Here is a 27,824-nt window from a genome sequence, read left to right on the forward strand (position 1 = left end):
GTCCAAGACTGGTTAATGAAATACCTTTCTCTTGACGTACAGAATTAATCTGTATGAGGAAGAAAGAGTAAGGCCTGCTTCAGTCTATCTGGCCTTTTATGGCTATGAGATTCCTGATGCCTAGCCCAGTAATATGGCCAGGCCTTGTGATACCATGTGGCCTCCTTCACGATTATTGTGTTGCAATACGTAAAGGGAAAAGGGAAAAATCACTGATACAGCTATGGGTGATTACAACCTGTACCGTGTAACCATTAACCGTGCTAAATAAAGTGCGTCTTTATGACGTGAGTTCTTCCTAATCCCTTTTTCTACAGAACCAGAGAGGTGTGCCGTGTCGTCACGGTAGACTCCACCTGTGTGCGAGACATCCCCGTGGGCCGGTTTCGGGTGTTGGTAGAGTGTCCGGATCAGGATCCCGATCAAATCTGTGAGAGTCACTGGATCTGCAGGTGCAAGGTCATACAGTATGAATGTGTTATGATACAAAATAACACAGTGCTGTACACACTAGCTTAGCAATAGCCTTAGCTCAGGGCAGCCGCCATTTGGAGAAATTTAGTAGCAGGCCCAAGTATTCAACACCTGGGCAAGAGCCCGGCCCCAAATTAACCTGCGTCAGCAACGCACAGTGTTGTGCCAAAATGGACAACCTCAGCTGGTGGACTGCAAACACTGCAAAAAGTGTCTCGTGATGAGACTTGAAATCTTATTTTTGTTGTCTCAATTTGAAAATATTAGCTTGTTTTAAGATACTATTTGCTTGACAAGTGAAATTTCCTAACACCATTGGCAAGTCAAACTCTTTCTTTCGCAATATTTTTGTCTTATTTAGCAAAACCATGAAAATATGATTTTAAGTCAAAATATAAGACAAAACTCTTATTCATACTGACTTATTTTTTGTTTTTTTTGCAGTGTATTAAAACTATAGGGGTTGCCCGCAGTGGTAGGGAAAAGGGAATTATGGGAAGGCTCACCTTTCCTTTTCTTCACTCTGATGGGGAAAAGCTTCCTTCCATTGGTGTACATGAGAAGCCTTCCCAGCATGCAGAGGGAGTGGACGAAATACATGTACTCCAGCTCCTTAGCAGTGTACACCGTCCTCTGAGCACCACCTGGAAACACTGAACGCTTAAGGCCTGAATGCCTGCAGTGGGTCCTCCACACATAAGGGGGCGCTGTCTATATCGCCATTGAGCCAGTATATCAGCACACGACACAAGTGACATTTCTGGTTCATTTCAAGCTCGTTATTGACTTGATTAGTTGACATCATTATCAAGGGGGACTTATGTGGTATTGTTATCAATATAAGCAGCGGGAAATTGAGTGAAGGAGTTTAGGCTCCGAATTCAAGGTTATTACAGCAGCCACCCAGCTGCAACGTTAAGCTGTTTACACCTAAAACCTTCTCGTTACAAACCCAGCTCTGTACTTAACGCCTGACTGGTGCTCAGTAAAACATAATCTCTGATGCGCAGTAGCGTGGTAAATAACCAGGAGCGTGTGTATGGAGAAAGCCTTATCTGAGGTTATTCTGACTGAACTAAGAACTCTCTCTCACCTTCCTGTCTAGAGAGCAGCGCAAGACTGTTCCCCTGCTGATAATGGTGTCGCTCAGCACTGCCGCTTTGAGCCGTGAAGCCACCTAACCCCCTCTAACACAGCGCTGATACGGGAGCAGTACATCTCTCTCCATCCATGCTCTCTCTCTCTCTCTCTCTCTCTCTCTCTCTCTCTCTCTCTCTCTCTCTCTCTCCCTGCTGGCCTGGTGCCTGCAATACAAGGCTGGCCCACTGCTGCTCTCTGGATAACACACACCTGCATGTACATGCGCACGCACACACACACACACACACACACACACACACACACACACACACATTGTTCTCAGCCAAGACACCCTGGTCCTAATGACGGCAAAGCCACCTAGGAGGAAATGAAACATCACTCTCAAAACAGATGTGTTAAAAACAACACATAACGTGTCAACACTTCGCAGTTACTTTCAGCACAGTGTGTTAAAAAGTCTCTCTTCGTAACATAAATGACTTTGACACAGAAGGTGTCGGAAGCAACACAAAAGTAGTAACACAAAAAGCGAACTGGATATTGACACATCCTTTTTGAGTGTGAAGGCTAGTAATGCCCAATGCTACTCCTTGGGTAATCTATACCTGCCTGAACGTGTACACACACACACACACACACACACACACACACACATTGTCAAGTGAAACCCCTGTTCTAATGAGGGCAAAGCCACCAGGAAACATCAAACTTCATTGAGGGCCGAACTTCGGATACGGGGCGCTTTAGCAAGACATCCCTCAATTCTACTATTACTTCCATTACTTTCAGCTTCACTGTACAGGCCGGGTTTATGAAGGGCCGCTGAAGGCAGGGGGAACAGTGACGGCTCAGTACGCCATCAGGGCCAGAACTGAGAATCGCCACTCAGGGCCACTCAAAGTCCCCGGGGACGGCAAGAGGCCCAAGAAAAGCCATTAGCCGCTCCGCATCGGGACGTGCGCCAGGGGGGAACAATAAGCCATTTTCTTTTTATAACAGAAGTACACCTCCAGCAGCTCCAGAATGTTCTCATTGATTTGTGCGAAGGAGTGCTGATTCTTTTCTTTTTTTTTCTTTTTTAAACCGTGCTGCAAATGAATTTCTCATCGTCGCGGACCACTCGGCCCGAACTGCTTACTGAGCAAACGCGTAAAATAAAACAAACCTTGCGCATAACAACAAAGAGGGACACTCAAGATGAAAAAAAAAAAGAATAAAAAAAAATGCAGGTCGTTGGCACATTTCGAAATGTGAAAACCCTCCTCCTCATCCCGGGGTAAAACGCGATAGGTGATACACCTGCGTCTCGGAAGCAGCAGGGTGTTAACCAGCCCTCTGTCCTTCACCGGTACACCGCTGACTCAGGATCCGCACAGACCTCCCCGTCCCCAAACAGGGACCCATAACGCCCCTGTCTGCCCACAGCTGGGGCTGAGACAGCGCCCGCTGCTATCTCGCAGGCGAGATACCGCTGACCCTGACGATAGCGTGGCCCTTGGGCCCTGAGGAGGAGGGAGGCGATGAGCTCTGTAGCGCTACAGAGAGAAAAGAATACCCAGCCCAGAAGGACAGCTGTAAGATAACTTGCGATACCGCCACGGTGAGATGTCCCTCTGTTTAGCCAGAACGCCAGGCTCACAGTGGACTGTCAACAGTAACTGAGAACGGGGCGGCAGGGTTCTCCTGGAGGTCAACGCGGAAGAGAGCTGGGCAGCTGCTCTCAAACCTGGACTCAACGCAGGGCAGGGAACTCTGGGAAAGCTTGCAGCCATTCCAAACTAGACCAGGAGGGAGGGCCAGGGGGGAATTGCAACCAATTTTCTTTTTAAACACTCGAATGCGCATCGTGTGTTTCCAGTGATTGCAAGGGAACAGAGAGATTTCGCTTATTGTGAGAAGATGCGCTCGACGCGCCTCGTTATTGTTATCGAAATCCCCTTATAAAACATTCAAAGCAGAAATGAAAATCATCACCATTCATTTTGGCCTGCACAAATTGCTGCTTTCAGGCAATGCAAGTTTCAATAATCTCAATATACTGTAGAGAGAGAGAGGTGATGGTACAAACCTGAACAGCTTTGTAATGTATTCATATAAATGAATGCAGCTTTGGAGACATATTATTTGCTTTTAGCAAGATAACACAAAGATAGTCTTATCTGGGTGTTTGTGACTTCTGCGTTTACTCAAGAAAATGTATGGTCTACGCTGAGACATTCTGTTTTTTTTATATTAATGTTGGAATGCTTGCAAAGTACTTTTTTAAAAGGAAGGCTTCCCTTATAAACACCTGCTGATGATAGAGTTTGTTAATAATTTTTCACTGAAGCAAATCGATTAGGCGTGCACTTTCAGTTCTATTTTTTAAGGAGGTTTGTTTAACCATGGAGATACTGGTGAAAATGGATTTTGTTCATTCTGTGGACAAAAACCTTTTTGTAGTGGTCAGAGGAGAATGGCCAGACTGGTCAAAGCTGACAGGAAGGTGACAGTAACGCAAATAACCACACGTTACAACAGTGGTATTGAACACGTCAAACCTCTAAGAGGACAGGCTACAACAGCAGAAGACCAAAAAGTCTAAAGAATAAGTCTACTAAATACCTAATTGCTCACTGAATGTATAATGGAATTTTTTTTTAATTCATGAAAAAAATATTGGTTGGTTCAAAAACGTGAGTAAATTAATCCCCTCACCAAATGATTCAATCTATTGATTTACCCAGTTGACACAACCGATTGAAAAGAATGAAGAGAATTAGACATGTTATTTAACACAGAAAAAAGTCGACACAAACCGATCTGCTGGTGTTCCACCGCGTGCGTGACGTCCGACACCTCATCTTGAGCTCGGTCTCGGGACTCAAAGTAGAAAGCGCACTGTTGAACCGCGGCAGCAATCTGTAAAACAAGAATGCTAATTCAAACCTTCAATGCTGTGCTTCATACTACCTCAAAACCAGAAATAATACACCTTCAGAGAATAGACAGTGATTAAAGAAATTATCTGAGAAATGAGTTTCCAGTCAATGTGTGCAATGGCAAATAAAGACTGCCTCGGAAATTGTTTACGGTGAAAGGTTTTTTGGATTTGTGCTGAGCTGCACTAGACTATACTCGGCGTTGAAAATCCTAAAACAAATTTGTGAATCCAATTTTCACCTCATCGGAACCAAGAGAGCGCTACGCATGACAAACAGTGGATAACCAAAGGTAAACCCAGGGAACAGATAGATTGGACTGTCAAGACTTCCTCTAGGTATTTACATCAGCAGTCTACCCCCTCTCTGACAGGGGAACAACGTCTGACTCCATTTTCACTAACGGTGCCTTTAAGACTGACCAACTCACCAGAGACTTGTACTTCATTTCCAGAAGCCTCAGAACTACAGTTCTGCTGTAGTAGCCATGCTGAAAGACAGGAAAATGGGAAATAGAAATGTTTCATTTGTGTGCTATACTGTATGATTGCAACTGGATAACAAGCTGACACTGTTGTTCCATCCAGTGGAGACATCAATTTCTGGATGGTCAGCTAAGACAGAACATTGTGACAATGCTGCTGCAATGGAGTGGCAATGTTTTAACATTGACAAAACATTCAGTTAACATTGTGAAACATTTAGTGTGAGCTGGGTGGTGTGTATACTTGCTTTTCCCCCCACCAATTACCAAGGCTAAATTCAGTAATTAGGTGTATACGCCAGTGCTCCTTGTCTCAAAATGTATTAGACCATAGTAATGAGTTTTATACAGGGACACAAGAACAGTCTTGAGCTGACATTTTAGCATATCAAGAAATGAGGCTGAAATATCAGAGCATGTAAATGACTGGCCTAATTAAATCTTTAACCCATTGTGGTCTCAGGCGCCCTATAGGAAAACCATAGAAAGGCCTAGGAATCACAATGCATTTCAACGGTCATGCGTCTTGTCTGTTAAGGGAGATGTAACATGCAGGTCGCATCCGTCTGTTCAGGGAGATGTAACATGCAGATCGCATCCGTCTGTTCAGATAGATGTAGCGTGCAGGTCACATCCGTCTGTTCAGAGAGATGTAACATGCAGGTTGCATCTGCCCATAAGGGGTTTTGGCTTGAAATCCAAGCAGAAATACTGCACTCCCCACAACCACTGTTTCATGCTCTCATCTGAAGGCCACGTGCTCACCATCCACTTTTTGAACCACGTGGCTTTGACATCCAGCATTACGATCAGGTGGACAGGCTCCAGGGGCTTCTGGGATGCTGGGGTCCCCAGACTGGGCTCAGAGTGCACAGAGAGGAGAGACAGAGTGCTCTCTATGATCTCCTCCATGTACCTGGAGCGGCAGAGGTTAACATGCACGGTCAATCCAGGCCTGCCCAACCCTGCTCCTGGAGATCTACAGTACAGTACTGTAGGTTTTCATCTCAACAGTAATATGGCACACCAGATTCTACAATGTGATCTCCAGCTGTTTGAATGAGGAGTGCTTTGTGAAGGCCCATCCACACCAAGAACTATAACTATAACCATAACTATAAGGATAGAAATGTGAGCATCCACACTGATAAACGGTAATGTTCTGTAAACAGCCCCTTGGCAATGTCATCTGCCATTTTTAACGCGACGCCCAGTAAATTCGGATGGATTTTTATTGGCTGTCCGTGCTTTATTGTTCATACAGCTGGTAAAAATCGCTCTGAAAGTGATCCCAATGATATCGTTCGTCACTGTAGTTATAGTTCTGGTGTGAACTCCACCATCTACTTGAGTTACAACTATTTTTAAAATGACATATTTATAGTTATCGTTATAGTTATCATTGTTGGTGGCCCACCCTTTAGGTTTGGAGTAAAACAAACACTCAAAAGCGGTGTATTTGACACCTTGAACATCATGTTATTTAAAGGAGCAGGTGACTCACTTTTCTGGGTGGCGAATCCAGAATGATGTCACTTCCTTTTGGAAATCATTCAGTAATCGCATCTACATGGGGGAAAAAAGCTATTTCTATTAATTAATTAATAACTTTTAATTGAATTAGCATTTATTTACTTTGCTGAAAATGAGCATTACTGAATTGGAGGAGAAGAAGAAGAAGAAGAAGAAGAAGAAGAAGAAGAAGAAGAAGAAGAAACAAACCTGTTTTAAAAGGCGGGTCATTTCCTCTGTCATTACATCAACCCCAGCAGAGCCCACAGGAAAGGTCCATTTCTGGAGAAGGAAGTCAGACTCCAAACTTTTGGCTGCGTGTAAAAATGCAGGGAGAATGGAGAATCATTTAATAATATTAGCAAAATAGATTGAGATAATAAAAGTATTACTGCTCACATAGACGGGCAACAAAATACGATAATAATTTAACAAGGAATTATGGCCTTTTTTGTTATAAACATTTTATCACAGAATCTGATGCAGTTAAATTTGTTCTAACACAATAACTGTATAATAAAACAATGTCAATGAAGATGTATATTACCTAGGCTGGTGTAAATTTCTCTCGTTACGTTCAGCGGAGACGAGGAAAAGGTTTTTGCAAAAAACCTCAGGACCTTGTCCTGCAAGAAGATACATTTCAGATACATACAGGTACCAGTACTATTTAGGCTAAATGATTCAATGTTTTTAAATACTAATTTTCATGCAGCAAACCCTCCCTCAAATATCAACGGTCATTTTGATAGTTTTTCATTATTTTGCCAAAAAGACCAGACTACATAGGAGGAGGAGCTTGTTTTGAGGAACACAGGCTAATTCACACCCACCCTACCCTAGTTGGGAAAGGTCTAATGGTCAGAGTCTAGTAAATGACACAACTCAGACTTTTATCCCTGTAATGTCTAGGCCAGGACTGCCCAACCCTGTTCCTGGAGATCTACCAGGCTGTAGCTTTTCACTCCAACCCTATCAAAGCACACCTAATTCAACAGATAGAGACCTCATTGACCTGGTAATTATTAGAATCAGGTGTGCAAATGGTGGTTCAAATGAAAATCAACAGGACAGTAGGTCTCCAGGAACAGGGTTGGGGGGGCTCTGATCTAGGCTAAGACCCAACCTCTGCATGTGGCATCTGCCCTTGCTAACTGAGCTCCTTTAGCACAGTCCTATACACCGTACACTAGAGCCTGGTCTATGAGGTGTACAGTGAGACCCATTCCGGCATTAGGAACTGCAGCCGCTGGGTTTTGGAGGGGGGCTTACGCTCAGGTTGGGGTCCGGGTCTGCCAGGGCTGCGGACAGGTTTCTGCGGAGACTACTCCAGCTCTCGCAGCTAAGGACGTCAGAGGGCGGGGCGCAGCACAGCGACTGCAGGGCCTCCCATCGCACCTGGGGTCAAAGGTCACTTTCAGACACGGACATGATGCTCTCTACCCCAAGGCTGCCAGAGGACATCAATTACTTCCTGTTTATAACTCTGGCCCTGTCACTGGTTGTCTGGGAGTAGACTTCCTGCTTCAGGACAAATCAATGTCACGGTCAGGGAGAAATAGATCTAAGAGTGCATAAAGCACTTGTTTACCTATGTTAGCCCACACACCGTCACTGCAGGAAGAAAAAACCCCAAAATGCTGGTTCCTTTTAACTGGGGTGTGTACTAGGACAGGCTATTTAAACAATGACTTTCAAAAAAAGATGTCGGTAAACGAAAAGCAGTCACATTACCTCTTTCGGGCGGCTAGGGTCAAGTTTTTCAGCGATAACCTGTAGCTGCTCGTGTTTGATGAATGCGTAGCTCTGTTAAGGAAGACAGAAACAGCATTTGTTCTTTTATCTTGAAAAGCAGAACATTTAAAAAAATAACAGCAGCATATTCATCTTTTCATGTGGATTCTGTTTGAACAAATAGGCTGGTGAGCAGAACAGAAGAGGAAGGCCACTTCATTTTATAGCTCGACTTAAGTGTCCTAACAAGCGTTTTAGACTTGTAATATGACTTAAGATCCTGTTTTAAGTCAAGGTTTGCTCGACAAGGGAAATGCTACAACAGGATGTTTTTCCAGACTGATGGAAAACAAATATTGTACAGTGTACTGCAGTAAAACAACTGCAGTGGTCCTCTAAATAGCAGGTTAGACATGTACAATCCTCCGTGTCCTATATTTCTCTTCATATAAATCAATACCAATCAAATACCATCGTCTTCTTTAACCAGCAGCTTTGAATGGTCTAACTGACACAATATTAAAATAGACCTTCCCATCACATACAGTATATCAGTACAGATGTACCTTTAATAATCATTATACAAAACAGGGACGGACACACATAACAATATACTGTATGCTGAACAGCACACTCAAAGCAATGTAATGAGTGTAAGTGCATGATGTTCAGGGCTGAATTATCATGGTTTTCCGGCCATGGTTTTCCGCTGAATTCAGGAGTGCCTCTGCAAACATCAGAGAAAAATCACTAAAACCACTAAAAAGACTCAGATCTCCATAATCTTATGTTGGACCATTCAATAAATGGTAATAAAATAAAATAAATAAAAAAACATGGGTGCTATTTAACAAAACTGACATTGTGTTTTCACCGAGTTTTCACCAAGTCAGGTGTAGGCGGAATGCCATTTCACACTGTCGTTGCTTATCTTCTGAGACACTTCCACCTCCACTATTTCCCTGGGGCAAACCCTCAGCATTAGTCAAGATGCAATGAATAAAGGCTTTGGCTGCCAGTTCAGGTGAATATAGTTTTTTCTCCGTTTTTTCAGATTCAGATTCAGCAGAATCTTTAGGATCGATTCTGCCAAAAACTCTTGTGTACACTACACAACTTTCAATATCCAAACAAAATCCTAGCAAAAAAAACATCCAGTAGTGTATACTAGGCATAAAGAGTCTAACATCTATTTTTGATATACTACTTTATTGAATCCATTGTATCTATCAGCTGGTCAACCAGCAACCGGCTGTTTCAAAAAATAGCTTGATGTGGTCAAGTTTTGTGAAAACCTTTTCCTCGTCTCCTCTGAATGTAACGAGAGAAATTTACACCAGCCTAGGTAATATATGCCTCCATTGACATTGTTTTATTACAGTTATTTTGTTAGAACAAATTTAACGGCATCTTTAATCAGATTCTGTGATAAAATGTTTACGACCAAAAGGCCATAATTCCTTGTTGAATTATCGTATTTTGTTGTAGCAGTAACACTTTTATTATCCCAATCTATTTTGAGATAATATTATTGCTAATATTATTAAATGATTCTCTATCCTCTTTGGTCAAGCTGGGAGCTGGTCTGAACTGGTCAACCGGCTAAACCATGTAGAGCCCTGTAAACCATGGGAGGTTGAACTTAAGCCTAGCCTGAGCTGTTTATTTCAGCAGGGTAATGTAGAAATGTCCACCTGTCCCTGGAATACCTGGTTGAAGGAGGAGTCGCTGTCGGAGCAGTTGTCGGTGTAGTGGCTGCTCGACTGCTCATGCTGGCTCCTCCTCTGCAGCTCCTCCTTCTTCAGCTGATCCTCCTCAAATTTATTGATCAGCGATTCCACCACCACCATCATGGTATTCTTCAGTGTTTGCATCATTGCTCTGTACCTATTGACAAAAAATAATAAATGAAATAAATAAATACAAATAAGAATATTAAGCTAAAGAAATCTTATTTGGTGGATTAATTATGCTCTTTTTCAGGATAACTTACTATTCACATTGGCTGGGATGTTATTTTGTGTTCGGGGGTATAATGCGTGAATGAAATAATGATTAATAATGATTTAAAATGATTAAAGATTAAAGATGAAAGTTTAGCTAATTTAATGGATTTATTTAGAATCAGTTCCCCAAATCATATACAGGTAAAAAGCCTTTAAATCCCAGGCTAAATCTCAAACATAAAAGCCAGAACCAAGGAACCAAGTCGGAACCATGACATGATTCTGAGCATGCTCCATATTATGAGGGTGATGGTGCTTTTTATTTTTCTTTACTGTTGAGATTAAAGCGTGGCCTAGAGTACTTACTGGCCAGATTCCCGTGTCCTTCTCGTGACAGCGTGGACCAAGGTATCTTGACCGGAGCCGATGGCATGGCCGTCACCCCGAGCACAGCTCTCTGTCTCCTCATCAATGACCGCCCCAAGGGAACTCTCCACATACTGCCGCAGGTACTTGACGAACTCATAGCTGTCACGAAGACATCAACCACGTGCATAAGAGAGACACTTTATTTAACCCTGTGGTGTAATATGTCCTCTAAATGAGGCCAGTGCCTTGGTCGAACCCCGGCCAGAACTTCCTGCAGGCGAGGCAACAGTGCTAACCACTGTGCCATCGGGCTACCTGTTGATTTGATTTGAATTTATTATGGGTATAAAATTAGTGAAACATGTTCAACTTAGCATGTTACCTTGAACCCAGAGGATGACACATGAAAGTGTTACACAAATGTTTTTTTTATTTTGAAAGTGGTCCTCAATGGAACACATTATGTACTAACTGTACAGTAAATTAAAAACACATTAAAAGCCAGGAAAGCAGTATGGCCAGCACTCAATACAATATTAAGTAGATAAACAAACACATTGAGTAGCCATGCACTATAGAATAGGCAGCAAGCAATATGACAAACCAACAAGTGGCAAAGCAGGATGCAAGCAGGCATAAACATGAAATACAAAAAGAGCAGACCACTTTAAACCCAAAATAACAAGGCCAGCACGTGACAGCCTACTTACTTGTGAAAGTTCTTGTCAGTCTCCTCCAGGTGTAAGAGGATTTCTTCAGCGCACTCAACCGAAGGGGCCCCAGAGATTCTGTCCTGGACGCACCTGAGTAACCTCCTCAGCAGGGCCTGAAGTTCTGCCTCATCCTCAGAGGAAAACTGGGACATTCTGCTCATCCAAATCTGCTGGCTGCTCCCTCCTAACACTGCAAAAAAAATAAAAAATGATCTAATTAAATACAAATTTACAAACATTATCACAGCGCCTTTATACAAAGCGCTGTACAATTGATGCTTCTCATTCACCCATTCATACACACTCACACACTCACACACCGACAGCGATTGGCTGCCATGCAAGGCGCCGACCAGCTCGTCAGGAGCATTTTGCGGTTAGGTGTCATGCTCAGGGACACTTCAACACAGCCCGGGCGGGGGATCGAACCGGCAACCCTCCGACTGCCAGACGACTGCTCTTACTGCCTGAGCCGCTGGTTTGGAGCCATTCACAGATTTAGCTTTCACTTTAATATGTAATACAGCAAAAGAAATATGAAATTAAGGTGAATCGGATATTTAGAACAAAGCAGCTTTAGAGCTCATAGGTTCGGTCACATGTGATTTACCCCACCTTGTCCCTAGTAAGACAAAATGTTAAATCAAGCAAGAAATCTTATTAGGCAACAACTGCTAGTTAGATATTGACACAGTTCTATAGCTACGTGTCAATGTTAAGCAACAAACGAAGCAGATATTAACCGCGAAAAGCATCCAAGCATCAACCTCACAAAAACAGATTTGTTATGGAGACCAAACTTATATGAACTGTTAGCAAGATAGCTAACGTTAGCTGTCATTTATCTAACAAGCCTATAGCCACTCAGTTAGCAATCTTAATAGTTTTGGCAATGTTCAAAATGAATTGGATAGTGTACAAAGTATTAAATGGTAACTTAGCTAGCTCAGTAAACGTTACCTCCAGAATTTGTTGGCCAACCAGCGATAAACTAGCCGGCGAGATTCCAGGCCAATCTTGACTCTAGTCTTGGAATAAAACTCAGCGCGGCCAGTTAGCTGTTATCATTAACGTCTGACAGATCCTACCGTAGCTAACTGTTAGCTTGCTATCCAGAGCTGTACAAGTCGTTTAAAGGCATTGCGAATTCAACAACAATTGCCTTGCAAAAGTGCAATACTAGAAACATATCTAACCATTTATAAATGTACTGGTTAGCGAGCTACTCTGTTTTTGGAGAATATGATGCTGACCAAGCAAGATGCCTGCAACAGTTCCAGTCTCTATGGAAACAAGGAAACTTCTGCTCATGCGCGGAATTATGGGCACTTCATCGTGAGAGTGAAGTTGCTGAAAATTTCGCGAAAAAGTTCTGTAAAGTCACCAGGGCTGTATGTCAATTAACAAAGGTATACCATTAATCATGGATTTCGGTGTGGCGAACGAAAAAACGTGATTATAGTTTGCAATATTTTCTATTTTGCAAAATATTGCACTATGCCTTTAAATGTCATTCGCGTGTCTGTCACATGACCACTGACTGTCGGAATTTCTTCCGGATTCGGCGGTCAGGAGATTTGAAGGGACTAGTTGAATTGGCTTCTAGTTAGTTTGCGTTTTTCCTAATCAGTTCAGTGTACTGATAGTTGTCGGTTAAGATAGTGCCGTAGCTAACTAACTAAAATAATAAATAGAACCTCAGAAAATAAAGAGGTCATCCCTTGCAAAAGAACCAAATAATCTAAACTCGTGAACGACATGGCTGCTGTTGACAGTTTTCAGCTATTGTATCGAGAAATTGCTCGGTCGTGTAATTGTTATGTAGAAACATTGGCCTTAGTGGGCGCATTTTATACGGCTAGTAAAGCTGTAGTCTTTGCTCGGGACTGTTACAGCTTGATCAGGCTGCACTTTATACCGCGACTGATGTACAACAGGAATCTTGTTCGCCGGTTTGGTGAATGGGCTGTCATCTATGGTAAGATGGTTTCAGACAAGTTGTAGTTCATACATGGACACACACACATATCCTATAATGGTAAATATTCGATTCTGATTGGCCGCTGACCGTGCTTACTGAATATGCACTTGCAACCTAAGTAAATAAGGACAGAAACGTTTTAATATATTACTGTAGGCTTGCCAACCTATGAACATTAAAGAAAAGTTCATTCTTGTGTCTGGTCTCATACCAGTTCATATGTTTTAATTTAATAAGACTATGAAAGGCATTTTCTTTTTCATGCAGGTGCTTCAGAGGCCGTTGCAGAAGCTTACGCAGAAGAGCTGGCGAGCCACGGCGTCAGCATCATCCTGATCAGTCAGGACCGCAGTAGCGTGGAGGGCACTGCAAAGTCCATTACTGATTCCCACGGAGTTGAAACTGTTCTTCTCGAGGCAGATTTCAGCCAAGGCCATGCAGCCTGCAGACCAATCCAAGACGCCCTGATAAACAAAGATATAGGCTTTCTTGTGAACAGTGTTGACTTGTCTTTGGACTACTCGCAGAGGTTTACCGACCTCTCTGAAGACAGGCTCTGGGAAGCCATCAACCGAAACGTCATGGCGGCAACCCTAATGACTCGTGTGGTTCTGCCAGGCATGGTGGAGAGGGGAAGGGGGGCTGTGGTCAACATCTCGTCAGGAAGGTGTTGTAAACCCACACTGAACAAGGCAGCCTTCTCTGCGTCCACGGTCAGTCAACAGCATTTTAGGAAGTACTTTCATGACCCTGGTTAGAATTGCAGCACCAGCATCTGGTCACTGGTTTCTTTGTGGGAAAGCTGGTGTGAAGGTGGTTAAGATGGTGAATAAGCTATTCAACTTTTGGTCTGTTAGTTTCTGATAGAAAAATGTATCTCAATCTTGTCATTGGCTAGACCATCTTGACATGGTTTGTGCTGAATCGCCAGCAGGTGAGCGATGCTTGTAAAGCCTAACAATTGGCATCAGGTGTCCATGGAGTGGATTCCTACTCCTACGGTGGCCTGGCAGACCTTAAGTGCCATCTAACTTTGTGCCATCTAAACAATTGGGTACATAATGGGAACAAGTATCAGGCCCAAGCAGTGCTGTACACTGCCATTTTAGTTTTATGCCTCCTGCTATGAGAGCCGTAGTGTATGTAAGCCTATGCAAGACTGTGAAACTCCAGGATTAGCACTGACTACCATTCTAACACAGTGTGGCTTTCCCTCTCTCTCAGGCCTACCTTGACCACATCAGCCGTGCCCTGCACTATGAGTACAGCCACAGGGGCATCTTCGTGCAGAGCTTGGTCCCCTTCAGCGTGGCCTCTCCGGAAACCGAGGACAGCCGGGTCAGGACGAGGTGTGGAGGGTGGCTGGTTCCCCATCCACGAGTGTATGCCCGCCATGCCATCTCCACCCTGGGCATCTCCCACAGAACCACGGGGTACTGGCCCCACTCTCTGCAGGTACGGTAGATCATGCCCTTCAGAAGTACCGTAAATGAGCTATATGCTATATGCTAAGGCCATGTGGAGCACTATAGGTTTAACTTCCAGAGGAGGATATTTCTCCCATACACTTGAGGAAAGCTCCTTACACTGACTTAATTTGCTTTGTTACGCTGTTTCAGCACAAATGGCTCTCATGGTTCTTGGAAGCATTATAGTCAAAAACAAATTGAATGCAGTTTAATGCAATCCTTTTGTGCAAGCTTCACATCCAAAGTTATTTCATTTTTGTAAGTGGTGGATTCTTGGCTATGGCTCTCTATGGGATTGTACCACAGGTTAAGGGCTGTTATATTACTTGTTGTTTTTCATGTAAGAGGATTGCATTTTCTAATCTATTTGTTTGTGTTTCAGTGCCTATGTGAGTGACCTCGCTCAAAGTATATTGAAGTATCGTTGTATACTTGATTGAGGTTGGGGGCTGTGTACATTATTGTTTTTTTTTGTATTTTTCAGTTTTGGCTGCTGCAGTACATGCCTGAGTGGATGTGGGTCTGGGGTACGCACATGCTCACTGGGACAGGCTGAAAGAGCTCCTTCACTCCCCGCTTTACTGACAGCTGCCCAACAGCTGTATGTCTTACATTGGTGTGCTTGGTGGTTACATTTTTTTGTGGTGACATTTTTATCACATCACAATTTTCGTAAATAAGCAAAAAGATACTTGCTACAACTTGAATGTGAAAAGGTTGCACTGGGAGACAAGCTTTCTTTTGGTCAAGAATTATAATAATTTATTTTTACTAAATTATTTTATTGCAATTTACAATAACTTCTAGCATTCAAACCTTAATCCATATTTGATGCTGTGGTGTAAAAACCCAATTTCTCAATGGGATGATAACAGGAGAAGTATAGAAATCTACAGCTATGCCTGATTTCAGTCTAATATTGCACTTTGACATTTTTTAAACAAGTGGTGTGTTGATAATAGTAATTTCATTAACCATGAAAATGCTTTGAGCTTTTGAAATGCAACACCTGCATATACACTGTTAACAAAATTAAGGGCAAAATTAAGTTGGACTGAATTTGAGCCTACATTCAAGAGTCTTGCAAAGAGTTTGCAAAATGTATATGAAGTGGCTTTCCCCCACTGTATTAAGAATGGTTTCATTTTTGGAACAAAGTTTTTCTCATTCTATATATTATGATTTCCTTATATGAATATAGGAAGAACAGTGTGTTGTATAAAAATGAACATTCAAAGAGCTTTATTTAGTGTGTTAGTGTGCAGAGGTTGTGTAGTGAAGTGTAACAACCCCGTATTACTGCTGCTCTGTCAGTGTAGTAATAACATATCATAATGAACACTCCCTGTTTATTACATGCCTTTGATTTGATCATAACGCAGGTGAGCTTTGAATATACAATACATATCGACAATAAAATTATTGATGACACATGCTATTGTTAATGACTCATTGATGTTGTCTGTACTGTTATGTAAAAGGAATGTGTCTTGTGACTGTTTTATTGCCATAAAACAAAGCGATTATTTCAAAACTAGTGGTTCTTATGTAATACAGGATGAAAAACCGCTATTTAACTGTCAGTGCTTTAAACAAAATGCCAATACTGTACATAACTACAGTTTAATTGAACTATATGTTAAATGATTTGTGACACTGTCTTTTACTGTGTATAAGTTTAGCTTTTATCTCCTTCACAGCACAACATAAAACCCTTTAAAAATAAATATTATATAAAAATAAAAACGTATTCTAATTCATTTGCTTTGAAAATCAATATTAGGTAGCATGTGTACAAGTTTAGGCCAGTGAAACGGGTAAATTATTAACAAACATAAGATTGACACAGCCGTGTTGACAACCTAAGTTTATCTGTGGTTTGGGAAGAAATATCAAGTGTTTTCCTAAGCCTTTCAAGGACACTAGACGCGTGGCCTAAAACGAGGAGAGACAACCACAAAAATTAAGTGCTCTGGATCAAAGGCCTTAAGGCCACTCACTAGCTACATGCATGTATATGTTTATGTGCATCCTGTGTGTATACAGTGAAATAGAGGGGGCATGAATACTTCCATTATTCTACCAGTTAGAATTTCATGTAAGCTTATGACAAATATTGAATACGACTTTATTACATTTTCAAGTTTTGAAATGGCTCCTAAAAGAGAAATTAGTGAACATAGACTACAAATGTATGAATACATACGCATGTATTTTGGAAATCATGTCATTGGAATTAAATTGTTGCATCGCACTGCCATTTTAATTTGTGAAGCTAAAGATGTGGGACATTATCTTGTTGTGACGGTACACTACCTTCTCATCTATTGGGGGAAAGGTTTCTAACTCCTGTCTGTACTTCTGAGACATCTTCATTGTGGGATTCTGAGGGCTGAGGAGCCTTTGAGGAACAGCGCCTGCCTTTACAGTCACTTCTTTGGTGAGTTTGGGATGATTCCTTTGATAAACGTGGAGGGTTTGAACAGTTGGACACGGACACGTCCTCTTTTGAAATGAGAGCAAATGTAGTGTGTAAAAATAGGTCTTGAATAAAAACTATGTCGTAGGCCATGCCATGTTTTGTTGAGATTCTTCTTTTCATTTGAATTAAACAAATTGTTTAATATGCAGAGGTGTTGGTGAAAGCAATAAAAGCTTGTCCTTTTTAAGATCTCAATCAAATTTAGTTTTTACATTTTCAGCTAAATTTTCTGTGTCCAAATTAGTTTTTTTGTTGACAGATTGTACAAGTAATATAATGTGTAAAATGCATGCAATTCTCAGAAAACACATTCTACAGTATGAGGAGAAAAAATATTTGGGCCATTTTTAAAAAACCTTTTAGTTCGAAAAGGTTCTTAATGGCAAAAGTTATTTATTTATTTTTCTTAGACAAGCAAAAGTTTCAGTTATTGATGGTTAGAGTAACTTATTTTCTTAATGAGATAGAATAACATGGTAATGGAATAGAGATTAATTAAAATGTTTTAATTAAAGCGACTGCGTATGTGCAATGAGATATTGTTTAGGAGTTGGATAAGGTCAGGTCCTTGGTTCCCACCACATGGCTAAAGCTGTGTTATTAATGCAAGGTCTGTAAGCTACTGATGGGTGCCAACTTATCAATGTTTGCAAAATGTGTTCAAACCTCTGCCCTTGAAAGAATAAAATATTACTGCGCTTTTTACTGGTTATTTGGGAGACAGAAAAGGCTGCTAAGGTAATGAAGATAATAGATTATAATAGAGGTGGGGGAATTACTTCATAGTGAACGCATTTGGCGAACAGGTGGAACACTGCTAGTTACTATGCCCTTGAGAAATCTGAATGGCTTCCATAATTTTCCAGCTATTGCCCTATGAAGTAAATGGATGACGTGTCAGCTCTGGAAGAAAGTTCATTAGGAAAGGATAAATTGGCCATTATGCACCTGATATTAATGCGCTTTCAACTTTCACATCAAGGCCTTTACCATAAGAGTAGGCCTAAGGGGAATGGCTTACTTAGCTAATACACTTATGGTCAACAGATGTTGATGAACACTGTTATTTACTTCATGTAATGAGAACTGCAACTCTGGACCTGGAGAACCATGGACTTTCCTGGTTTGTACTGTCACTCAGTACTTAGTTGATCAATTAAAGCAATTCATTGCTCAGCTAACACACCTCATCTGGTTTCTGGGGTCTGAATTGGTTGCTGACTTTAAGGGGAAAATAAAAACTACCAAAACCCCTATGGCCTCTGGGTTATATTCTCATTCTCATTTTGTCCTCAGGAGCCTGACAGACTGGAAGGAAGAATGGGAGAGTGGGACTTTCTAGGCCGACTGCTGGACAAAGTCCAGACCCACTCCACGGTCATCGGGAAGGTCTGGTTGACCGTCCTCTTTGTCTTCAGGATCCTGGTCCTGGGGGCAGCGGCGGAGAGGGTGTGGGGCGACGAGCAGTCTGACTTTGTCTGCAACACGGAGCAGCCCGGTTGCGAGAACATGTGCTACGACCACGCCTTCCCCATCTCGCACGTTCGCATCTGGGTTCTGCAGATCATCTTCGTCTCCACGCCTACCCTGGTGTACCTGGGACACGTCCTGCACGTGGTCCACATGGAGAAGAAGTACAGGCAGAGGATTTGTAGTCAGGCAGAGGAGGAGCTCAGCAGTCTGATCCTGAGGAATGGGTACAAGGTCCCCAAATACTCAGACAGCAAGGGAAAGGTCAGCCTCCACGGTCAACTCCTTCAGAGCTACCTAGTGAACCTGTTCTTCAAGATCTTACTGGAGGTGGGCTTCATCCTGGGCCAGTACTACTATTACGGCTTTACCTTGCAGGCTCGCTACGTCTGCAGCCGGTTCCCCTGCCCCCACCAGGTGGACTGTTTCCTGTCCAGGCCCACGGAAAAGACCATCTTCATCTGGTTCATGCTGGTGGTCGCCTGTGCTTCCCTGGTCTTGAACATGGTCGAGATCCTCTACCTGTGTGCCCGAGCCATCAACAAGTGCATTGATAAGAAGCAGCTTTACAAGGTCACCCCCGTCACTCCAGTCCTGGAGGGGAACGAGTTCAAAAACAAGGACCTGGCCATCCAGAACTGGGTCAGCCTGGAACTGGAGCTTCAGGGAAGGAAGCTAGGCAGTGGGGTCACTAAAAGCCTTGAGTCAGAGGACGTTAGCACCAACATGGAGGAGGTTCACATCTGAACTGCTACGTTAAGGCACAGAGTTAACTGGGAAGCATTTTGCCCTTAAAACTGTGTTGCTAAATTAGGTGTGTTTTTAATGCCTTACACTAAAAGATTTCAGTGACTGGTAAATGTTATGCAAGCCATTAAAAAAAGTAATACTTGAGTGTATATTTTTGATTCAGATTTAAACTCACACTGCTGTTTTCATCCATAAGTAGTTATGAAATTACATGTGTTATGAACATGTCAGTATATGAACTTTAATACATTTATGCAATTTATTTTAATCTTTTTCTTAAGATCTTTACCATATGATAATAAGACATGTAGTCTTATTATCTCCAGATACAAATTCCATAAAAATACATTTACACTCGGTTATCTACTGTTATTTCAGTTACTTTTCAGTCTTTGATATTGTCATTTAAAGTCACTTCTATTTTGTGTCAATAAATCAAGCTTGTATACTTTTCTTCATCAATAAAATACACAATGCGAATTCATAATGGTCAACTTTTGGTCATCATTTCTTTATTTGAGGAAATGGAGAATGACAGATTATTGTAGCTAATGTGTGTGATGTAGAGAATGGTATATACTATACACAGTGTGCTCCAGAATCATCATAATACACATTATATATAAAATCAAAACATTTCCATTGATAAAAACTTTTACTTAATTTACCCTAAATGAACTATATTGTGTCATTACTTCACTTCCTGTTTCACTAGTGTACAAAAATGACAACATTCATGCAAAATCGCTTTGTCATCCATCAGCATAGGAAAAGCTGCAGAACAGTCAATTCATAATCAAGAAACAAAACCAAGCATCTGGAGTTTGCCAAACATCATTGGAATTATGAATGGAAGACAGTGCTATGGTCATAAACACCATGGCCAAAACATTTGGTGGAAAGAGGAATGCAAGGAGAAGAACCTCCTTCAATAATATATGGTAGTAGGTGTCGTTTTAGGGATTTTTGTTCTGCCGGTGGTGGATACTAGTTAAGATTTGTGGCATATTTAATTCCACAAAGTACTGGGACGTTTTGGAAGAAAACCTGGTTGCCTCTGCTCATAGGCTGGGACGTGGTTGTAGGTGAACTTTCTAGCAGGACAATGACCCCAACCATACATCAAAATCCGAACAGAACTGGTTAAGTAAAAACAACAGCCACGCTCATCTCAGTCTACTAAAACTTAAACTTAAATTGTATAATGCATACAGTGAACATTGTTTTGTTTTTACTGGAAGCTGCCAGTAGCAAACCATGATGCACAATGGTTTACCATGAAGGTATAACTCATAATGTTACAGATACAGTACGCAGTAACAGTGCAGAATACAGTACATCAGAACAGCCAAGTTGTGCATGGTAAGATGGCGGTTAATAATAACTTAGTAAGCATGACATCACAGACACTAATCACAAAATAAGCAATTGTTATCCTTTGTTTTTTGTGTTGTTATTTCTTTTTCTGTCTATTTCTATTTCAATTTTTATCCTGGAGGATCAGCTGAGAAGCCAAGTACTTTGTCATGTTAACCTGTTTAAATAAAGGTGGGTAGGGTATTTTTCCACATTGTGTCAATCTTTATCTTGACATAATAACTGGAAAGTTATTCAGGTTCGGATTTGAAGTCTCTAGTCTTGTTCTGATTGCTTCTGCCTGCTACGTGTAATGGTGGTGACCCGTCAATCATTAATGGGTCTGTGCTCGTTCGGCTCTCGCTGGAGTTTAAAATCCATGCAATTTTATTTGCTGATTGTATGAAGAGGTGACAGCCCACCAGTGTTGCACAATCTCTCCAACCCAAAACTCAAGGTCCAGTTCATTCTAACTCTCAGAGTTTCAGACGTGGTGTCTGGCGTGAAGGAGAGGTGGTCATTCCTGAAGGTAAGAGCTGATTTTCAACAAATCCTTTTGTATTGACCATTCCTGAAGTATAGTATATAGTATATAGTATAGTATATAATACTGTTTAGAATTTAATTATCAGTAGCATGTATAGGATATTACATCCATTGGCATATTTTCAAAGGGTGTACAACAGTAGTCAATTAGGAGAAATGTATGCACCTATATGTTTTGTAATAATCTATAATTTATGATTTCTTCCAATTTGACCGGTTTGCACTGTACAGTCCGATTATGTATTTCTGCCAGGAAGCAGATTAATTTTTAAGGTAAACCACTTGGTAAACATTAATATCTTTACTCATTGAAAGAACACATCCTGTGACCCTGAGACCTGGTGAACCCCATGGTCAACTGGTTCAAATAGAAACCAATCATTGTAAAACAGGGAGTTCAGTTGTTTTGTTGTGGAACAATACTGCAATAATTGTATATAGTGCCTTTGATGAGTCCGAAACACTTTAATTGACATCCCGACTGAGTGGCATAACTGCCTATTAAAGGTCAGCTCAGTTGTTTGGTTGAGATACAGTTTAAATAATGACCTGGGGATAAAAGTTCATCTCAACCACCGCCAATGTGCACTGAATGCCCTCAGCTGAAAATGAATGCTTCTTTAGCCAAATACACTGACAAATCGTTTAATGGCAGTATTGAGAGGATTAGATTTGATGTTTTAAGATTGTTCCTTGTAATAAGTGTCTGTTCTGTTTTGTCCTCTTCCAGAAAAGTCTTAAGAACCCAAAGACAAAATGGGAGACTGGTCATTTCTTTCAAAACTGCTGGACAAAGTGCAATCGCACTCCACAGTTATAGGGAAGATATGGATGAGCGTGTTGTTCATCTTCAGGATCCTGGTTCTGGGGGCAGGAGCAGAGAGCGTGTGGGGGGACGAACAGTCGGGGTTCCTTTGTAACACCCAACAGCCCGGTTGCGAGAACGTATGCTATGACCACACCTTCCCCATCTCCCACATCAGATTCTGGGTATTGCAGATCATCTTCGTGTCCACACCGACCCTGATGTACCTGGGGCACGCCATGCACATCATCCACAAAGAGAACAAACTGAGGCAACGCTTGACCCAAAATGGCAAGTGCCCAAAGTACACGGACGACAGGGGCAAGATCAAGATCAAGGGGAACCTGCTGGGCAGCTACCTGACGCAGCTCTTCTTCAAGATTGTGTTCGAGCTGGCCTTCATCGTGGGCCAGTACTACCTGTATGGCTTCATCATGGTTCCCATGTTCCCCTGCTCTAGGAAGCCGTGCCCGTTCACCGTGGAGTGCTACATGTCCCGCCCGACCGAAAAGACCATCTTCATCATCTTCATGCTAGTGGTGGCCTGCGTGTCCCTGTTCCTCAACGTGTTGGAGGTGTTCTACCTCATCTGCACCCGGGTTAAATGCCGGACCAACAGGACGCGCACACTTCACCGCACCTCGCCCGAAAATCCTGCCAGCCTCGGGTGGCAGAGCCGCACTGAGGCTCAGCGGCAGAACGCACTGAACCTTCAGTATGAAAACGGCCAGAGTCCAAGTGTTGGGGGCAGTCTGGAAGGTGCTAAAGAGGAGAAACGCTTGCTGGGCGAACAATAACTGTAGCTGTCTGCTGGATCTCTCTGTATTTATTTCATGTCAGAATTTGTTGTTTACGCATGTTGTATGGAATGTATGACTGAAGTGTTCTTTTTTGAGAAGTCTCTGGACATGCATTGTCTTTGAAGTACTTAATTACTGCTTTTGAATGTTGTTAGTACTCATGGCTTTCTTCCAAGGATCTTGTGAAGCATTATATATTTATTTCAATTGCGAATTTTAATTAATCTTGTAGGGAAGATATAAAATAGCCAATTCTGTATGCTACAACGAAAAAGCACTGATGTTGAATATGATGAGGAGCCAAACTGTAAATAACTAGAAATAAATAGGAAAGGAAAGGATGACTCATCATGCAAGTCTCTGTGGGTGATGAATGGTGAATGTCTTGAATAATGTTGTAATGTGTAGTTCAGTATAATATTCATTGTACTGCATTGAAATGCATTGATTGTTAAGTTATATTGAATATTTATCATCACCAATATTGTGGGCCGTCAAAGACAGTGACCTTAAGCCCAACAAAATATTTCATTGTAAATTTTCCCTTTGTAATATTGTTTGGTTTTGCTTTTTTTATTTTAATAAAAGCTATTGATAAATTGAGTTCCATTCTCTGTTATGATTACAATAAATACATTTCCATGGTTATGTTCCCAGAAGACCCTTCTCAGTGAAGCAATTTATCTTTTAGATGAACACGACATCTGACCCCCCTTGATTAACCATATTAATTATAATATCGCTCATATATCTGGTGAAATTTGGTTAGAAATTTGCTGTGGTAAAGAAAGAATGTCTTTCTTCCAAATGTAGTCCCTTTAAAATGACCACACTTTTGCAAATAATGTAGCTCTCACAGTTTTGCACTCCACCATACAATTAATTAATGCTACTTGTGTTGATTCGCATTCAAATTCCACAATTTATAATTCACCAAATTATCATGAATATATGGCCTAACTAGAGCAGAATTGTTTTTTCTTTTTTTAAACTGAGAGTCAAGGAATGGCCGTCCAATGTTAAACATTGCACTTTGGGCTGTTGTTGATACACTTAATTTAATATTGGCCAACTATAAGCCACCCTACCCAAGATGGATGAAACAAACTGTTCTGTGAGCTGGTGGTAAACATTGGCTGATCAAATAGTCTAATCTAATCCCTGCTGAAAAAAAAGCAGCTCAAGCAAGGTTTTGAAACAGCTTGTCGCTGGTTGACCAGTTCAGACCTGCTCCCAGCTTGACATGGATTGAAACAGACAAGCTAGCAGTACAAGCTGGTTGATCAGCTCATACCCATCTCAACCATCTCATGACCAGTTTGATCAAATCCATTTCCAAGCTGCTCAAGCTGGTTTAGCTGGATTTTACAACAGGGATGACGATGACAAGACAATAGGACACTTTTAGAAAGTGTAAAAGGTTCAAGAACCATTTTACCTAGAACAAGAAAACTAGATTCTTCTGATTCTTCTATGGAATCACAGTGTTCCTTTTTTCTGAGAGTATAATCTAGTGATGTCAAAGATAGAGGTCATCTATAACTCAGCCGGTTGTGAGTAAATATGTATTTTTTATAAAAACAAAAATCTGCTTGACACTTGCTTATGTATGAAGTGTTATGTCTGAGTTAAATGCAGTCCCCAAAGAAGAAAATGTCATTATGCTGACCATGATCCCTTTGCTTAATCTTATTATTACAAGAAGTGGTAAGCAAATAATTGGAAATACTAACGTTTAAAGAAAATACCACAATCTGAATGATAACTAAACCCTTGCTTCCGATTCTGGTTCAGTAGAGTTAGTGACCAATATTTTCTCTCTTAAATGTCAGATCAGTTTGAACTATAAAAACAAGAAATGTAGGACTGACTATTTGGGAGAAATCTTTATTTGTTAAAATATAGTTTTGAAGATTTAGTTGTCCAGTAGAGTGGCCTTGGCACTCTGTCAATTTCATCAATCATTACTTCATTTTTGCAGTCATTCTGGACCAAAGTTCCTCCCAGTCCTATAATTGAAAGGTATGATAGGCAACACGGCAGTCGGCAATTCTCAAGGGATAAAACTTAAGGTAAGGCATACATTTTATCTTTTAGTTCCTGTGGACTGGTGTGGTGTACTGAGGGTAAGGGGAAAAAAATAAATTACATAATATGTATTAAGAAAGTATGTATCACAATTGTGAGTTTTAATATACCTTATACAACTTTTTTTTAAATGATCGCTGAACTTGACTGGAAACATGTTTTATTTTTTAATTAAAATTAAGGAGACAGTATGTGGTGGATATATTGAATAACAGTGTTCATCGCGGGATCAGTTCACATATAAATCAATATTAAAAAGTGCATTTGTGTACATTTATGTAGCGTATGACAATATGCGGCACCCTTCTCAGCGAGCAGGTTTAATAAGTAATTAGAAAATGAGATAAAGGTGGCCTGCCTGACTTTTTGATAGCGCGCTGTCTGACCACAGACTGAACCAGTTAAAATGAAATGGAAAGCTAAACAATATAATAGAAAAAAATGTAACCCCATTTCTTTCTTTTTTTCTTTCTTTCTTTCTTTCTTTCATTCTTTCTGTCTTTCTTCAGTTTGAAAGGACTAGCATATTTTCAAAATGTTCTGTGCATGTGTCTGTGTGTACCCTTGTGGGAAATTTATCAGAAATTTCCATCAGGTTTATGGTCTACAGTAACATATGTTATACACCTCTGGAAATGCTGAACTACATTTACATTTACATTTACATTTACATTTACATTTTAGTAATTTGGCAGATGCTTTTAATCCAAAGCGATTTACAAGTGCATAGGTTCTTCCACAAGTCAAAGCATCACATCCATAACTAGTGAATACACATGAAGTGCTGTTCTAAACATATAGTCATCATAAGTGCAATTTTAATTTTTTAATTTTTTTGGGGTTAGACAAGAGGGATAGGGATATCAGAAAGGGGGAAAATCAGGAGGGAGGACTAAGGTAGAGTTTGAAAAGGTGTGTTTTTAGTCTGCGTCGAAATAGGGGGAGGGATTCTGCTGTCCTGACAGTGGTAGGCAAGTCATTCCACCACTGAGGAACCAGAACGGAAAACAGGCGTGAACGTGCAGCTCGACCGCCAGGTGCTCGTAGAGAGGGAACCATAAGGCGACCAGAGCTGGCAGACCGGAGTGGTCTAGCTGGGGAGTAGGGAGTGATCAAGGATTGTATGTACGGTGGGGCAGTCCCCTTAGCAGCCTGAAATGCCAACACTAGGGCCTTGAACTATATATAGTATTCATTTTTTATCCTTTCTCACCCCCTTCAGCTCCATCAGCTTGTTGAATTATGGGAGACTGGTCGTTTCTCGCAACACTGCTGGACAAAGTCCAGACCCACTCCACGGTCGTCGGAAAGGTCTGGCTGACCGTCCTCTTTGTCTTCAGGATCTTGGTCCTCTCGGCCGGAGCGGAGAAGGTGTGGGGGGACGAGCAGTCAGGGTTCATCTGCAACACCCAACAACCTGGTTGCAAGAACGTCTGCTACGACCACGCCTTCCCCATCTCCCACATCCGCTTCTGGGTCATGCAGATAATCTTCGTCTCCACGCCAACTCTCCTCTACCTGGGACACGTCATGCTCATTGTGCACAAGGAGAACAAACTTAGGCGCCGTTTGCAAAATCAGGTGTGCCACACTCTGAAGGTACCCAAATACAGCGATGAGAGTGGAAAAGTTCACATCAAGGGCAATCTGATGGGCAGTTATTTGGTGAATGTGTTTTCTAAGATCTTGCTTGAGTCAGCTTTCATTGTGGCACAGTATTATCTTTATGGCTTCATGCTGGAGCCCATGTTTGAGTGCTCCAGAAATCCCTGCCCGTTTACTGTAGAGTGCTACATGTCACGACCCACGGAGAAGACCATCTTCATCATTTTTATGCTGGTGATGGCCTGTGTGTCTCTGCTATTAAACGTGCTGGAGATATTTCATTTGATTTGCACCAGGAGCAAGTGTGGCTCTAACAGACACCAGAAAACTCTGTTGGCTATTCCAGTGAATACTGATCATCATAGAGATGCAGTTCTGCAAAATAAGGAGAATGCACTGCAAGATAAAGTCAACCTCAGTTTTGAACCTGGACCGAATGCTAACCAGAGCACCGCATAGGATGGCAAATAAGACTCAAAAGGGAGTTCCACAGTGTTCTGTAAAATCTAAAAATAACAACATGAGTTTGCTTTCATTGGACTGCCTTGTTGAAAAGCTGTTAAATGGCAGTTAAATACTGCCCTGACCTTGTTCTGTCCAACAAAATAGACCAATTTTCATATATATGGTATAGTACATTAACATTATTCAGAGGCATGTTGCCATTTTGTGCAAACACATTAAATCAGCATATTGTTAGTTACATTTGATTTTTAACTTATTTGCATGTGTCAGGATTTCTGTGAATTTTCTTTAATGCTACAGTCAAATATTGTATGTAAATGTATTTTGTTCCCATGTTAAAACTTTATAAATAAATCTGAATGATGTGATTGTGTCAGTATCTCATTAAATACATCATGCATACAATTGTTCAGCAAACAAAAGGCATACAATGTTTCAAGAGTGATCTGACAAGACACAGGTAGGTTTTTTCTCAATCGATTTTGAACAAATCGTTTCAAAAACACTTTCTCCCTTTAGTTGCCATCTCAACTGAGTGGTATAACTTCTAGTTAAAGGTCAGCGCAGTTGATTGGTTGGGATACAGATGAAATGGTCATAATGAAAGTTCATCTCAACCACCACCAATGTGCACTGAAGCAGCACAACAAGTGTATTGTGTGTCATTTTACATCAGAAAGGCTTCAGCTGAGGTAGAAAATGAGTCCTACTTTAACCAAATATACTGTTACATCCCCTGGTGGTCTAGGGGTA

General features: G+C 41.4%; 5 protein-coding genes across 9 annotated transcripts in view; 4 read left to right on the forward strand and 1 right to left on the reverse strand.

The window, feature by feature from the left end:
- The window catches only part of tbc1d32 (TBC1 domain family, member 32), a 47,198-nt gene extending 34,701 nt beyond the window's left edge, over positions 1–12,497 (reverse strand). Inside the window, exons 1-14 of the mRNA XM_061242900.1 lie at positions 12,215–12,497; positions 11,252–11,444; positions 10,539–10,700; positions 9,936–10,113; positions 8,227–8,298; positions 7,765–7,890; positions 7,040–7,118; positions 6,703–6,806; positions 6,485–6,546; positions 5,746–5,896; positions 4,927–4,986; positions 4,374–4,476; positions 981–1,118; positions 357–446 (exon numbers count right to left, since the gene is read on the reverse strand). Of these exons, the coding sequence (XP_061098884.1) occupies positions 357–446; positions 981–1,118; positions 4,374–4,476; positions 4,927–4,986; positions 5,746–5,896; positions 6,485–6,546; positions 6,703–6,806; positions 7,040–7,118; positions 7,765–7,890; positions 8,227–8,298; positions 9,936–10,113; positions 10,539–10,700; positions 11,252–11,415 (1,489 nt within the window). The 5' untranslated portion in view covers positions 11,416–11,444; positions 12,215–12,497. The remainder of the gene's footprint in view (positions 1–356; positions 447–980; positions 1,119–4,373; positions 4,477–4,926; positions 4,987–5,745; positions 5,897–6,484; positions 6,547–6,702; positions 6,807–7,039; positions 7,119–7,764; positions 7,891–8,226; positions 8,299–9,935; positions 10,114–10,538; positions 10,701–11,251; positions 11,445–12,214) is intronic.
- A 308-nt stretch (positions 12,498–12,805) lies between these two features.
- On the forward strand, positions 12,806–16,135 carry hsdl1 (hydroxysteroid dehydrogenase like 1). Its single transcript, XM_061243225.1, has 4 exons — positions 12,806–13,232; positions 13,503–13,948; positions 14,460–14,690; positions 15,189–16,135. The coding sequence occupies exons 1-4, from the start codon at positions 13,013–13,015 to the stop codon at positions 15,258–15,260; spliced, it is 969 nt and encodes a 322-aa protein (XP_061099209.1). The 5' UTR covers positions 12,806–13,012; the 3' UTR covers positions 15,261–16,135.
- Positions 16,136–16,621: 486 nt separating this feature from the next.
- LOC133128330 (gap junction Cx32.7 protein-like) lies at positions 16,622–19,505 on the forward strand. Its single transcript, XM_061241732.1, has 3 exons — positions 16,622–16,802; positions 17,043–17,144; positions 18,483–19,505. Exon 3 carries the CDS (start codon positions 18,507–18,509, stop codon positions 19,401–19,403), a length of 897 nt encoding a protein of 298 aa, XP_061097716.1. The 5' UTR covers positions 16,622–16,802; positions 17,043–17,144; positions 18,483–18,506; the 3' UTR covers positions 19,404–19,505.
- A 1,691-nt stretch (positions 19,506–21,196) lies between these two features.
- LOC133129397 (gap junction Cx32.2 protein-like) lies at positions 21,197–23,427 on the forward strand. 3 transcript variants are annotated; one of them, XM_061243459.1, is made up of 3 exons: positions 21,250–21,291; positions 21,540–21,581; positions 22,039–23,427. In XM_061243459.1, exon 3 carries the CDS (start codon positions 22,065–22,067, stop codon positions 22,908–22,910), a length of 846 nt encoding a protein of 281 aa, XP_061099443.1. In that variant the 5' UTR covers positions 21,250–21,291; positions 21,540–21,581; positions 22,039–22,064; the 3' UTR covers positions 22,911–23,427. The 3 variants fall into 3 exon arrangements, with proteins under 3 accessions (XP_061099442.1, XP_061099443.1, XP_061099444.1); XM_061243458.1 differs by lacking the exon at positions 21,540–21,581 and having other exon boundaries at positions 21,197–21,291; XM_061243460.1 differs by lacking the exon at positions 21,250–21,291 and having other exon boundaries at positions 21,304–21,581.
- Positions 23,428–24,155: 728 nt separating this feature from the next.
- LOC133129455 (gap junction Cx32.2 protein-like) lies at positions 24,156–27,439 on the forward strand. 3 transcript variants are annotated; one of them, XM_061243564.1, is made up of 3 exons: positions 24,156–24,466; positions 24,895–24,985; positions 26,224–27,439. In XM_061243564.1, exon 3 carries the CDS (start codon positions 26,244–26,246, stop codon positions 27,063–27,065), a length of 822 nt encoding a protein of 273 aa, XP_061099548.1. In that variant the 5' UTR covers positions 24,156–24,466; positions 24,895–24,985; positions 26,224–26,243; the 3' UTR covers positions 27,066–27,439. The 3 variants fall into 3 exon arrangements, with proteins under 3 accessions (XP_061099548.1, XP_061099549.1, XP_061099552.1); XM_061243565.1 differs by having other exon boundaries at positions 24,156–24,985; XM_061243568.1 differs by lacking the exons at positions 24,156–24,466; positions 24,895–24,985 and adding an exon at positions 25,016–25,039.
- The last annotated feature ends 385 nt before the right edge of the window (positions 27,440–27,824 follow it).

Source organism: Conger conger, chromosome 5, assembly GCF_963514075.1.
Source record: "Conger conger chromosome 5, fConCon1.1, whole genome shotgun sequence".
Classification (NCBI taxonomy): Eukaryota; Metazoa; Chordata; class Actinopteri; order Anguilliformes; family Congridae; genus Conger; species Conger conger.

What these genes read in the sequence shown, in the direction of transcription:
- LOC133129455 (XM_061243565.1), top strand. Translation starts at nt 26,244, where the DNA reads ATGGGAGACTGGTCGTTTCTCGCAACACTGCTGGACAAAGTCCAGACC.
- LOC133128330 (XM_061241732.1), top strand. Translation starts at nt 18,507, where the DNA reads ATGGGAGAGTGGGACTTTCTAGGCCGACTGCTGGACAAAGTCCAGACC.
- LOC133129397 (XM_061243458.1), top strand. Translation starts at nt 22,065, where the DNA reads ATGGGAGACTGGTCATTTCTTTCAAAACTGCTGGACAAAGTGCAATCG.
- hsdl1 (XM_061243225.1), top strand. Translation starts at nt 13,013, where the DNA reads ATGGCTGCTGTTGACAGTTTTCAGCTATTGTATCGAGAAATTGCTCGG. An exon ending in TGAATGGGCTGTCATCTATG is followed by an intron (nt 13,233 to 13,502) that starts GTAAGATGGTTT and finishes TTTTTCATGCAG; the next exon opens with GTGCTTCAGAGGCCGTTGCA. An exon ending in CAGCCTTCTCTGCGTCCACG is followed by an intron (nt 13,949 to 14,459) that starts GTCAGTCAACAG and finishes CCTCTCTCTCAG; the next exon opens with GCCTACCTTGACCACATCAG.